Source organism: Nothobranchius furzeri, chromosome 5 (genome assembly GCF_043380555.1).
Source record: "Nothobranchius furzeri strain GRZ-AD chromosome 5, NfurGRZ-RIMD1, whole genome shotgun sequence".
Taxonomy (NCBI): domain Eukaryota; kingdom Metazoa; phylum Chordata; class Actinopteri; order Cyprinodontiformes; family Nothobranchiidae; genus Nothobranchius; species Nothobranchius furzeri.
This window is the reverse complement of record NC_091745.1, coordinates 8,784,841-8,798,955: the sequence shown is the minus strand read 5'-3', so window position 1 is coordinate 8,798,955 and position 14,115 is coordinate 8,784,841. Positions and strand designations below refer to the sequence as shown.

At 42.8% G+C, this 14,115-nt stretch overlaps 1 protein-coding gene across 5 annotated transcripts; it reads right to left on the bottom strand.

The window, feature by feature from the left end:
* Positions 1 to 382: 382 nt before the first annotated feature.
* LOC139069949 (transmembrane protein 265-like) lies at positions 383 to 13,840 on the bottom strand. 5 transcript variants are annotated; one of them, XM_070551403.1, is made up of 4 exons: positions 3,299 to 3,436; positions 2,349 to 2,557; positions 1,372 to 1,448; positions 383 to 1,177 (listed from the first exon to the last, which is right to left on the bottom strand). In XM_070551403.1, exons 2-4 carry the CDS (start codon positions 2,553 to 2,555, stop codon positions 1,108 to 1,110), a joined length of 354 nt encoding a protein of 117 aa, XP_070407504.1. In that variant the 5' UTR covers positions 2,556 to 2,557; positions 3,299 to 3,436; the 3' UTR covers positions 383 to 1,107. The 5 variants fall into 5 exon arrangements, with proteins under 5 accessions (XP_070407504.1, XP_070407501.1, XP_070407502.1 ...); XM_070551400.1 differs by having other exon boundaries at positions 597 to 1,177; positions 1,286 to 1,448; positions 3,299 to 3,561; XM_070551401.1 differs by lacking the exon at positions 3,299 to 3,436 and adding exons at positions 12,725 to 12,801; positions 13,706 to 13,840 and having other exon boundaries at positions 1,153 to 1,448.
* Between the last annotated feature and the right edge of the window lie 275 nt (positions 13,841 to 14,115).

Here is a 14,115-nt window from a genome sequence, read left to right as displayed (position 1 = left end):
GTGTGTGTGTGTGTGTGTGTGTGTGTGTGTGTGTGTGTGTGTGTGTGTGTGTGTGTGTGTGTGTGTGTGTGTGTGTGTGTGTGTGTGTGTGTGTGTGTGTGTGTGTGTGTGTGTGTGTGTGTGTGTGTGTGTGTGTGTGTGTGTGTGTGTGTGTGTGTGTGTGTGTGTGTGTGTGTGTGTGTGTGTGTGTGTGTGTGTGTGTGTGTGTGTGTGTGTGTGTGTGTGTGTGTGTGTGTGTGTGTGTGTGTGTGTGTGTGTGTGTGTGTGTGTGTGTGTGTGTGTGTGTTGTAAAGGATGTTGCCTAACGTAAAATTTGCCTTGTAGGCATTTCTGTAATGCTGTTTTTGTATGAGGGCGTGTCGGAACACATCAAACGACTGAGCACAAGAATGCCATTTTATTATAAAAAAAACTTTGTATGTGTGTATAAAAGTAGAATACATGTGTACATTTAACAGAAATATAGTTATAGTAACAGTACAATAATAGACAGGTAATGATGGAACATAAAGAGTCTGATGTCACAAATGTCCAGTAAAGTACCACCATGCCATTTTCCTTCCAGTTCAGGTCTGGTCTTTAAACGTTCCTGCCTTGTAGATTAGGAGTAAATGCTACCGTTTGCTGTATTTGCTAGTAATCTATACAATAATGAAGAATATTTACTTTTCATGACAAAATGTATCAATCATTAGGCCTAAACTGGATTTAGACAGTTCTTGCATATTTGTAAGTTTGGAAAGTTTTCAGCCTATTTTGTTTTTTCTATTTATTTAGGCTCATTTTAATCTGAATTCAGTTTGACTTTCTTTCCATTGCCCTTCTGTGTTAAAAATAAAAGACTGTAATGTGTCGATAAGACAAGTTGTGAGGTGTGTAGATAATGTTGATGGGGCTGAAAACCTTAAAAATGCTTTGTGTCTAAAGGCAATGCTGGGTTTTTTTTATGTTGCATTGGATATGTCCATTTATCAAATAAATATAACCAACTATAACCATGTAGACGTTTCACAGCTCCAGCACCTTGAGGGACTGCTTTTTTAAAGCATCAGCTGGTAACCAGAGGAGTAAATCAGGACATTTTCTGGTATCAGCAGTTAGTTTGCTTCATGTAACTTCTGGTTTCATAGTGAGTCCTAGCTCAGTGGTCTGCAGCAGTGTCCCATCTACTTCCTCACTAGAGATACCAGGAGAAGAAGAAGAAAATATCATTTCTATAGCGCCTCTCAAGATAAAAATCACGAGTGCTTCACAAAAACAAAACATATAAAAAAAGATGCTTTACAGGATTATCAATCGTCATCAACTAAAGTAACGATGTACGAGATGAGTGCCATCAGGACAGGAATGGAGATTATGAAGATAACCCACAGCACAATGGAGAGGATGCTGTACTTTCTGGCCTTTTTGGAAAGTCTTCTAGCATTGTCACTTGTTGCATGCTCCGCCTGGGGAGGGAAGCACATTTAACAATTCAATCAGCATTTGCTTAGGATAGAAAAATATCAATTAGACATTATATTATGACCACCTGGTTATTCTACTGGGTAAAACTTGGTAAACATTTTTACAGACCAGCCACACGACAACAGCTGAGGCATAATGTTGCTGGTCCTTTACAAAACATTTTATTTCTTTTTTTGGTTGAGGCAATACTCAAAATTAATCAGATGCAGCTTCGTTCATCCTGAAACCAGAAACACACCAGCGGTTGCCAAAGCTGCAGCTCTGAATGTTGTTAAATGCCAAATTAAGCTTTAAATCATCTGAAATCTTTCTTGTTGCAGCTTTTCACAGTAGTAGGAAAGTTGTTCATTGGTAGCTGAGGATGTTTGTATTTTATACATTTTGCAGAGTCCTAAGATCACCCAAGGCACTTCACAACACTTCAGTCATTCATCCTTTCACACAAACATTTGCTCACTGGTGGCGATGAGCTACATGGAAGCCACAGCTGCCCTGGAGTGCACTGACAGAGGCGTGGCTGCAGAGCACAGGCGCCTTTTCTGGCCCAAGGACGGCGACTGAGCAAGGTGCAAACCTGCAACCCACTGGTTACAGGGTGGCCACTGTCGTCACCATTTTCATAACTAGCTTGTTTATTTAGCTATAATTCACAAATCTCTGTGTTTTGAATGCTGGAACCAGTAGATTACCTCCTGGTGACCTTTGTTATGATTGTTCAGAACGTTTTGACGCAAAAGTAAGGGCAAATACTAGAATGTCTGACTGGTGTTTGTTTTAAGCTGGAATAACAGTGTTTTTGAAATTTTCCAAATACAATCTTCCTAACAGCAAACTGTCTCATCTTCAGACCGAAGCCTAAAAATGAAGGAGAGATGAAATACCTTGACTGAATATATCAGAGCTTTGAATCCAATGCAGGAGAACCCACAGATGATGCTGCAGATGGCCAGCCTCCTGTGAAATTCGTTATACCGGAAAGCTGCGCAAAATCCTCTTTTCGTGTGGTTTTCTTGATGATCAGCGTCGCTTTGATCAGCTGATCCTGGTGTGGTGGTCAGTGGGATATTAACCTCAGTTGAGCGTTCCATTTCTGCCAAACAAAGGTTACATTTGTGAAATGTTTCCTGTTTTGAGCTCATTGTAGTTATTAAGACTTTAAAGTCAGTTTACTCCATAAATACAAGCAAATCTTCCTAAAAGAACCTAGAAATGCGTTTAACCAACTTTGTTCACTGTAACAGTCAAGAAATATTTCCAGATTGTTTTTGTCTTCTCTGTTTGGGGTCCACTCTGATCTGTTTTCTCAAGCTCTTGACAGCAAATGTCACCTGAGTTAAAACATGTTCCTCCAAATATCCAGGCAGTGAGTCATGATGTGGAGACTTAAGGTCCTTGTTTTTGAAACAGAAAGCACCCTCTGATAGTTGCACGTTTAAAACCATAGCTGTAACAAAGTAGGTGTCCAACTTGCTTGGCTGGTATAGATAGTTACACTGAAAACTTGAAATGTTAGTTATTTGATCTTCACCTCAATCAAAGAGCAGCACACAAGCGTAGACATGCTGTTTTCTTCAGAAAACGTGACGGAGTGTTGCACAGGTCCTGTTGTGTAATATTAAACAGCCCAGTGAATCATTGGTCAAAAGGACTGGTTAAGTCCTCAGATGTGACCAGATCACACAACTAAACACAAGCTGATTGGAACAGTTTTTGTTTTTGTCTGTGCCGAGCAGTGGGTGACTGTCCAACACAATCATTTTGATAATTTTACCAAATCTAATGTTTTTAATGAAATCAACCCCTGATTTGAAGGTTTACATAAAGTACAAACCTGATTATAAAGTACTGCATAAAATCCTCTTCGCGGTTTCAACTCTCAGCAAAAGGTTTGTCCCGTTTGAACCGATCAGGAATGCTGGTAGGTGTTTTATCTGTGTCACCTGAGATTCCCCCAACCTGCTGCTTACAGTGTCCTCCTTTGAATGAGTAAAAATCCCTCGCTGAGACATCCAGACACAGTCCTTTTGAGGTGAAACAACTCCTCAGAGGGAAACTTGCCTCTCTGAAGGCTCAGTGTCATATAAGTTGTTGAATGACAGGGAGGCACGCTAACTGTTAAGTGAAACTCGGCCTGAAATTTCCACGCCCATTTACACACGAAGAGGCTCGCCTGTATTCCTATTTTGTGTCACACACACACACACACACACTTGTTACAGTTTTCTTCCCCCTTGCTCCCTTACTGTCTTTGATGTGTTTTCAACAAGGACTTTAAAATCTTGTCAGTTGTGATATCAATCCTTTGGAGTTACAATCTCCATGTTTTTCTTTTCAGTCCACATTCCAGAGTCAAAAAGCAAGGTGTGTCTGCACTTGTAAGGCCTTGGGCTGAAACCAGCTGGTTCAAACAGTTCTTTTGACTGAATCCTCTTTAGATATTATTGTTTAGTAAGTATTGATCTTCTGACACCACAATGACAATGCTTTAATGCAACATAAGTTCAGGTTTTCTGTCCCATTCCTCACAGATAAGACAAATCAACATCCTCAGACTCAGTGATGACGGTAAAATCAATATATTTCGTTCCCAGCAATCACTCCTGACTTCACTTACGCAGCTGTTTCCTTGGGTAAACACAACATTGGGAGTGACTTAAATTCAGTTGTGGCAGCTGGATGGGTGAGATTCTTGCACTAGTCACACAGACTCATCCCTGCTGTCAACATCATCATGGCTTGCTCATCTTATGATTGCTAACTGCTTTAAAGCAACAAAAATGTGAAGCAACCACAAAAAGTCTGAGAAGTTCATTCACACTTTACTTCTTTTTCATACAAGGATGAAACTTTTTTAAATTAAAAGTTATTTGGCTCTGAGCTTCTGCTAAGAAAAAAATGTCAACAATGAAATCTGTGGAACAAGAATCATAAAAAATTCAAATGATTCCTTCAGTTGTTTATGATTAAAATTCAATGCGTAAAGGGATGGTTCAGACGTTTTGGAGTGTGTTTCTGTGGAAATGTTTTCATCTTACCTATCTTAGCTGTTTACACACAAAAAAACACACACACACAAACACACACACATAGATATATTAAATTCACAGCACAATATCATAATTTATGCATCAAATAATACAACCACAAACACTGCTGGATCTTTATTATTATTATTGTTTACTTTTCTGTTATTTATTAACATACTATTTTATACATTTAGATACTTATTCCATCTTATTCACATGAAGGCGTCATATTTTAGCTACTCACACACACATCTATGGGTGCACTAAGATTTGTCTCATGGAACGTACATGGAGCTGGCTCCATAGAGAAAAGATTAAAGATTTTTGATCAGCTAAAGAGAGTGCAAGCAGACGTAATATTATTACAAGAGACTCATAGATCTGCCACATCCGCAGATGAACTTAAAACACCTGAGTTTCCCAGCATGTTCTCTGCCTGCTATAACTCTAGGCAAAGAGGTGTAGCTATTTTAATACACAAAAACATCAATTTCACAGTATTGGACACAGTTTCTGATCCAGAGGGTAGATTTAGAATGTTAAAAATATCTGTACAGAACCAAAGCTTATGTATTGTCAACATAAACTGTCCAAATATTGATGACCCTTCATTCTTTCATATTTTTTTCTCTGTTCTCTCCGAACAATTGGACTGTCCACTTATACTTGGAGGCGATTTTAATTTTTGGATGAACTCTTTAACAGACAGGCACAGTACAGCTGGGACTCAGCGCAATTGGCAATCCACTAACATAGTTAAACAGTTCATGAGTGATTATGGGCTTTGTGATGCATGGCAATCTCTTCATCCTAACCGTAGAGAGTATACTTTTTTTTCCACACGTCCATCACTCTCATTCACATTTGGATTATTTTCTAGTCAGCAGCTCATTGTTGGCTGACATTTCAGACACTGAGATACACCCCATAGTGGTCAGCGACCATGCTCCGGTTTCTTTAACTCTGGTAAACAAGAAGACAATCCCACCAAGCAAAAACTGGAGGTTTAATACATCACTACTTAAAGATGAAGGTTTTATAGATTTTTTTTTAAAAGGAGTGGGCTTTATATTTAGAACATAATGACCTGCCTGGAATATCAGCATCTATTCTCTGGAAGGCGGGAAAGGCAGTGATGAGAGGTAAAATAATCTCTTTCTCATCACAAAAGAAAAAAACAGAAAACAAACGTATTCAGGAGTTAGAGAAAATCATTAAGTCTTTAGAGGCATCCACAGAAGAAGAGTTACTGAGCAAATTACGTAAAGCTAAATTAGAACTTCATGGAATTATTGACAAAAAGACACGATTTTTAGCACAAAGACTACAAATAGAAAACTTTGAACATAGTAATAAATCAGGTAATTTTTTGGCTAGCCAGTTAAAAATAAATAAAGAGAAAACTACCATATCTGCTGTTAAAGACTCAACCGGGAATATAGTTTTTGACCCTGAAAGAATAAACAACACTTTCAGAGACTTTTGCCAAACGTTGTACTCACCACAGATAAACCCATCAGATAACGAGATCGATGAGTTCCTTGACAGGATAACACTTCCTAAATTATCAGACAGCCAAGTTACAGTCCTGAACTCGCCACTAACATCAACGGAGCTACAGGAAGCCCTTAAATCCATGACTAATAGGAAAGCTCCAGGTCCAGACGGGTTCCCAGTAGAGTTCTACAAAGAATTCTGGATCATTCTGGCTCCAATATTTTTCAGAATGGTGAGGGAAATCGAAGAGAGCGGCAGATTACAGCCAAACATGAACTCAGCCAATGGCAGTCTCTTGTTAAAACCAGGCAAAGGCCCTGCATTTCCTACCAGCTATCGCCCAATTTCCCTTATTAATGTTGATCTCAAAATAATTTGTAAAGCCCTGGCAAAAAGATTAGAGAAGGTAACCCTGTTCATAATACACCCTGACCAAACTGGTTTCATTAAGGGTAGACAATCATCCACTAACTCATGTAGATTACTTAATTTGATAGATTTCTCTTACAGTAGAAACATAGAAACTAGTATATTATCTCTAGATGCAGAAAAGGCTTTTGATAGAGTTAACTGGAAGTTCTTATTTGCAATTTGGGTTTGGGAACTTCTTCATAAACATACTACAAACATTACAGTTTGCCAACTGCACGTGTAAGGACAAACGACCAAATATCAGCTAGCTTCTGTCTTCAGAGGAGGACCAGGTAGGGATGCCCACTCTCCCCCTCACTGTTTGCTATCTTTATCGAACCACTAGCGGCAGCAAATAGGCAAACAACAGGTATTAAAGGGATAAAGTGTAAGAAAATAGAACATAAGATCAGTCTTTATGCAGATGATGTTTTACTCTTTCTCCGGAATTCTCAATTGTCTCTCGCTCATTCAATAGAACTGATAAACTTTTGCAAAAGTTTCAGATTACTCTATAAACTGGTTAAAATCCACAGTTCTACCAATTAATTTCTCCTTTGTCAATTTACTTAATACACAATTGGAGTCAGGGAATATCACATACCTGGGAATTAATCTCTCTCCCAAGTTAGCAGATCTAACCAAACTAAACTACATCCCACTTTTAAAGAAAGTGGAAGATGATCTTGCAAGATGGAAATCCTTACCAATATCACTCATGGGGAGAGTTGCTACAATTAAAATGATGGTCTTACCCAGAATAAATTACTTATTTTCAATGATCCCAAACAAACCACCAGCTGACTGGTTTAAATCTCTGGACTCCTCAATTACCAAATTCCTTTGGCAGGATAAACCTCCACGAATTAGCTTAAAAACGCTTCAGAAGACCAAAGACAGAGGAGGACTGGATCTACCCAACTTTTATTATTATTTCTTAGCCTACAGGCTGCAATATATACCAAGATGGTTGCAAGATAACCCACTAGATGAGTCTTGGTTAGACATAGAACAGACACTTTGCAATACGATAAAGCTTTCAGACTTACCATTTATTAGCTCAAGCATAAGAAAACATGAAGGCTTCAAAAGTATTAGTATCAGCACCTCTCTGACAGCATGGTGGGAGTATCTTAAAATGACAAGAGTCTTCACTAATAACTTGCAGATGCACACCTATCTGGAATAATCCTGATATTTTGCAAAATAATAAAATGATGAACCTTCCGGACTGGAAAAATAAAGGAATCCTATACCTGGAACACATATGAAGGATTGGACTTCATCCCATTTAATAGAATAGTCTCCCAATTTGGAATAGATAAGAATAGCTGTTTAGAATACCACCAAATTAAATCTGTAGTCAAGCAAAAATTTAAGCTCAATAAAATAGAATTACAAACACCTCCAAGGGTATAAGACTTCTATAATCTCAAACCCCCCAAACTACTGTCTAAAGTATATAAGACACTGTCCAAAATAGACGATAGAATAGTAATCCCTATTGAAAAATGGGAGGTGGATCTATCAATCAGCTTTGACCAGAACTTCTGGTCCCAAACTTGTTTAAAAACTTTTAAAATGATCAGACACTCCCAATTTACAATTAATTCAGTACAAAATTCTACACAGAGTACACTATACAGGCCATCGGATGTTCAAGATGGGGTTTGTGTCGTCTGACACCTGTACACACTGCACAAACAACGTTCCTGACAATAACATTCATGCACTGTGGTCCTGTCCACCTGTCCAGGAATTTTGGGGTAGAGTATGTGAAGACCTGTCAAAGTCTCTGAAATGTCATATCCCAACCACCCCCTCTCTTTGTTTACTGGGAAACCTGGACGATGTCCCGATTGAAACATCTGTGGTTCACGTGGTTCTGACTGCCATATGCATCGCTAAGAAAACTATCCTCTTGAATTGGAAAAATAGAGAAACTCTCTGCATTAACCAGTATAGAAATATTTTGTTAGATCATATTACACTTGATTTAGCCTCTGCTTCCACTTCAAATCAATCTCTCTGGGCTCCTTTGATCGGTTCAATCACATAGCGAGGGTGGGAGGCCATTGATGTTGTCCTGCGGGATGGTGTGGGTGGGGGGGCTTGGGGGTCTGAGCTTGGGAGTATCCGGATGTTCCCTGGAGGTGGGTTCACCGGGGGTGTCTGGGACTGGGGGGCCGTTGCCCCCCTCTGGAGGTGCTTGGGTTGCCTCGGGGGGTGGACTGCTGGCGGTTGTGAGTGGGGCCCCTTGGGGATCTTGGCGGCGACCATGGGTCACTGCCTGGCAGCTGCATTGCCCCTGGGCGGGTTTGGGTGGGGGCCTGGGGGATCGGGGTTTGGGGGTGGCCGGCCCCGTGTGGGGATCTGGGCGGGGCCTTGGGGGTCAGGTCCTGACATGTATGCTGCCGGAAAGAAGGCAGGAACATGCAGCAGTGCCTGGCCCGGGTTCGGGGGCCTCAGGTAGACCTTGGCTCCTCTGCCGTTCCATCACAGGGGAGGGGGAGGTCCAGGAGGGGGAGGACCCAACCTTACCTGGATGTTCCATGTCTTATGTATTCTGGAAGTTGTGCAAATTCTGGAATGGGCATAGATATTCTGCTGGGGTGGGGCTGGGTTGGTGCCCTCGGACTCCGTGAGGCTCTGTAGTGCTGCTGCTTTGGGCCCTGGCAGGATGGGCTAGGTCTCCATGCCCTGGGTGGCAGTTTGACAACAGAGGTGCCTATTGGGGCCAGTGGGGGAGCTGGCTCCCTGGAGGGCTAAGCCCAACCAGTCATTCCTCCCCATCCCCGCATACAGGTGCTGGCCAGTAAATTAGAATATCATCAAAAGGTTGAAAATATTTCAGTAATTCCATTCAAAACGTGAAACATGTACATTATATTCATGCAATGCACACAGACCAATGTATTTCCAATGTTCATTACATTTAAATTTGATATTCATAAGTGACAACTAATGAAAACTCCAAATTTGGTATCTCAAAAAATTAGAATATTCTGAAAAGGCTGAATATAGAAGACACCTGCTGCCACTCTAATCAGCTGATTTACTCAAAACACCTGCAAAGGCCTTTAAAAGGTCCCTCAGTCTTGTTTTGAAGGCACCACAATCATGGGGAAGACTTCTGACTTAACAGCTGTCCAAAAGACAATCATTGACACCTTGCACAAGGAGGGCAAGACACAAAAGGTGATTGCTAAAGAAGCTGGCTGTTCGCAGAGCTCTGTGTCCAAGCACATTAACAGACAGGCGAAGGGACGGAAAAAATGTGGTATAAAAAAGTGTACAAGCTCTAGGGATAACCGCACCCTGCAGAGAATTGTGACGACAAACCCATTCAAAAATGTGGGGGAGATCCACAAAGAGTGGACTGCAGCTGGAGTCAGCGCTTCAAGAACCACCACGAGGAGACTCATGAAAGACATGGGATTCAGGTGTCGCATTCCGTGTGTCAAGCCACTCTTGAACAAGAAACAGCGCAAGAAGCGTCTCGCCTGGGCCAAGGACAAAAAGGACTGGACTGATGCTGAGTGGTCCAAAGTTATGTTTTCTGATGAAAGCAAGTTCTGCATTTCCTTTGGAAATCAAGGACCCAGAGTCTGGAGGAAGAGCGGAGAAGCACAGAATCCACGTTGCATGAGGTCCAGTGTAAAGTTTCCACCGTCAGTGATGGTGTGGGGTGCCATGTCATCTGCCGGTGTTGGCCCACTCTGTTTCCTGAGGTCCAGGGTCAATGCAGCCGTCTACCAGGAAGTTTTAGAGCACTTCATGCTTCCTGCTGCTGACCAACTTTATGGGGATGCAGACTTCACCTTTCAACAGGACTTGGCACCTGCACACAGTGCCAAAACCACCAGCACCTGGTTCAAGGACCATGGTATCCCTGTCCTTGATTGGCCAGCAAACTCGCCTGACCTTAACCCCATAGAAAATCTATGGGGTATTGTGAAGCGGAGGATGCAATACGCTAGACCCAACAATGCAGAGGAGCTGAAGACGACTATCAGAGCAGCCTGGGCTCTCATAACACCTGAGCAGTGCCACAGACTGATCGAGTCCATGCCACGCCGCATTACTGCAGTTATTGAGGCAAAAGGAGCCCCGACTAAGTATTGAGTGCTATACATGCACATTCTTTTCATGTTCATTCTTTTCAGTTGGCCAACATTAGAGAAACAAACATTTTTTCATTGGCCTTTAGAATATTCTAATTTTCTGAGATACCAGATTTGATGTTTTCATTGGTTGTCACCTATAAATATCAAATTTAAATGTAATAAACATCAGAAATACATTGGTCTGTGTGCATTGCATGAATATAATGTACAAGTTTCACGTTTTGAATGGAATTACTGAAATATTTTCAACCTTTTGATGATATTCTAATTTACTGGCCAGCACCTGTATTTCTCTCCTGCTCCCTCACATCATCACACAAACATACACATAGGACCTTGGGGGTTTGGGCAAGTCAGGGAGTGCGGGTATGGACCCCATTTCTGCATTCCTGTGGCAACCTGCCCCAAATTTTATTTGCACATTATACACTTCCACTGACGACATTCCACACAAACACACACTTAGGGCCTTGGGAGTGAGCATATTCAACGGCATTTGGCAGGGGGATATCTCAGCCTCCTCCCGGGTGCCGGTGCCCACTTCCAATTTTAAACCGCACTTAGACACCGAGGGCTGAGGGTGTAAGTGGGGTGGTGCTGTGGCATCAGCTGGCATAGGCCGGATGATGCCCGCACTGCCCGCTCACCACAGCCATGGAATACACCTCATGATCACACAACACTATATTGGAGCAGGCGGAGGGAGACTAGGGGTCTTAACACACCTCTGTTGTTGCTTGGCTTCCTGGGGCTGGAGGCTAGGAGGGAGATCTGGCCGTCTGGTTGGGGTCTGGGGTGGTGGGTTGCTGTGCTCAGCATTGGGCGGGAGAGCCAGCAGCAAGGGTCGAACTCTGGTTACAGGTGATGGTTGTACCCCATGTGCAGCAGTACCGGGACCAGAGTGAATAGGGTGTGTATGGGGAGCATGAGTGGGTGTCCGGCGTGCATTTTTGTAAGTTTTGGGTTGTATGTGCACGTGTGAGCATGAAGGAAGGAGTGTGTGACTGTGTTTGTGTATGACTGTATATGTCAGGTGGGGCCTTTGACTCCTCCCCTCTCCTGGAACTTCTTTTGATGATTTAGATCTTCGTCCCCCCTCCCCCTGCCACACCTGGTGTGGGGGGTTGTGCCTTGGTCTGCCTAAGTGTTCGTGGCAACCGGGTCTGGGGGTTTAAGATTTTTGGCATCTGCCTGATATATCCCGGTGGCTGCCTGGTGGGGTCTGGGTCCCTGGGCTCTGCTGGGTCCCCGGCGGGGATGGTTGCCCCTGGGTCCCGGGTTGCTGGGTCCCGGGCTCGGCCGGCTAGGGGGTGGGAGGCTGTGGGCGGGCCTGTGGGCTTGCCACTGATGTCTCCCGGGACTCTGCCGGCTGCTGGTTGTGGCCCCCCGGGGCGATCCTCTGTGCCTCTCGAGGGGGGCGGGGGCCTTTCTGGTTGCAGTCTGGGGCAGTGCCTGGATCTCTGGGACTTGGAGCCCCCCCCCCCCCCCCCCCACCCCCCACCCCCACCCCACACCCCCACCCCGTCTCCTGTGCATCTTTGGGGGGCGGATCTGTGGTCCCTCACACTCTCTGTTGGACGCTCCTATAGAGAAACCTTACATAAGCAAGCGCATGTACACACACAGGTGCTCACATGGTGCTCTCAAAAGTTTGGGCTTGGGCACGTTAAACACAGGTCTTAAAACTATGGTGGGCACTTAATGCACTGTGATTTATTATCGTGATTCTTCAGTTAAACAATGTTGATTATATATTTCTTCATCAAGTTGACGCAGTGATAGCTTGATCTTGTTGTATTGTTGTTGTGTCCCTTTTTTTTTGTTCCTTTGCTTTTTTTTTGTCTTTTTCTGCAGGTCTAGAAGCGGACTCTTGTTCATTATTGTTTATTTTTGTGGAACCCCCCCCCCACCACCACCACCACCACCACCACCACCTTTTGTCTTTTCCTTTCTCTTTCACTTCTGTCTCCGTGTCTGGTCGCAATTACAAAGCATTCAAAAACAATAACAATAAAGTTTTATGTATCAGGCGTGACATTAAAAGCAGACGCTTTGATGCTCCACCTGAGAGTAAATCTGAAAGGCTTGTTACTAGCATTCCATTCTGTTTGCTTCACAGCCAAACAGGACACGGTAAAATAAAAAAATAAAAATAAAAAAAATAGGACAGGAATGGAGATTATGAAGATAACCCACAGCACAGTGGAGAGGATGCTGTACATTCTGGCCTTTTTGGAAAGTCTTCTAGCCTTGTCACTTGTTGCATGCTCCGCCTGGGGAGGGAAACACATTTAACAATTCAATCAGCATTTGCTTAGGATAGAAAAATATCAATTAGGCATTATATTATGACCACCTGGTTATTCTACTGGGTAAAACTTGGTAAACATTTTTACAGACCAGCCACACAACAGCTGAGGCATAATGTTGCTGGTCCTTTACAAAACATTTTATTTCTTTTTTTGGTTGAGGCAAAAGGCAATTCTCAAAATTAATCAGATGCAACTCCGTTCATCCTGAAACCAGAAACACACCAGCGGTTGCCAAAGCTGCAGCTCTGAATGTTGTTAAATGCCAAATTAAGCTTTAAATCATCTGAAATCTTTCTTGTTGCAGCTTTTCACAGTAGTAGGAAAGTTGTTCATTGGTAGCTGAGGATATTTGTATTTTATACATTTTGCAGAGTCCTAAGATCACCCAAGGCACTTCACAACACTTCAGTCATTCATCCATTCACACAAACATTTGCTCACTGGTGGCAATGAGCTACATGGAAGCCACAGCTGCCCTGGAGTGCACTGACAGAGGCGTGGCTGCAGAGCACAGGCGCCTTTTCTGGCCCATGGACGGCGACTGAGCAAGGTGCAAACCTGCAACCCACTGGTTACAGGGTGGCCACTGTCGTCACCATTTTCATAACTAGCTTGTTTATTTAGCTATAATTCACAAATCTCTGTGTTTTGAAAGCTGGAACCAGTGGATTACCTCCTGGTGACCTTTGTTATGATTGTTCAGAACGTTTTGACGCAAAAGTAAGGGCAAATACTAGAATGTCTGACTGGTGTTTGTTTTAAGCTGGAATAACAGTGTTTTTGAAATTTTCCAAATACAATCTTCCTAACAGCAAACTGTCTCATCTTCAGACCGAAGCCTAAAAATGAAGGAGAGATGAAATACCTCGACTGAATATATCAGAGCTTTGAATCCAATGCAGGAGAACCCACAGATGATGCTGCAGATGGCCAGCCTCCTGTGAAATTCGTTATACCGGAAAGCTGCGCAAAATCCTCTTTTCGTGTGGTTTTCTTGATGATCAGCGTCGCTTTGATCAGCTGATCCTGGTGTGGTGGTCAGTGGGATATTAACCTCAGTTGGGAGTTCCATTTCTGCAAAACAAAAACCTCTCACTCTATAAACTGCGATAAAGCAATACTCGTGAACAGAGTCGCTACTCTTGGCCCTTCTTTGGAGAAATAAATCTAGGGGTGAAAAATCTGTAAATCTAGCAAAAAAGACAGTTAGAAAAACAGAAGTGGAACTGGAACTGAAGCGGAATATGCAATCTGATTGGTTGGAAGCGTCATGTG

Coding starts and splice junctions, on each gene's coding strand:
- LOC139069949 (XM_070551401.1), bottom strand. CDS start 2,555: ATGGAACGCTCAACTGAGGTTAATATCCCACTGACCACCACACCAGGA. Junction 1,449..2,348: donor CTCTGATATATTCAGTCAAG/GTATTTCATCTC, acceptor TTCCCTCCCCAG/GCGGAGCATGCAACAAGTGA.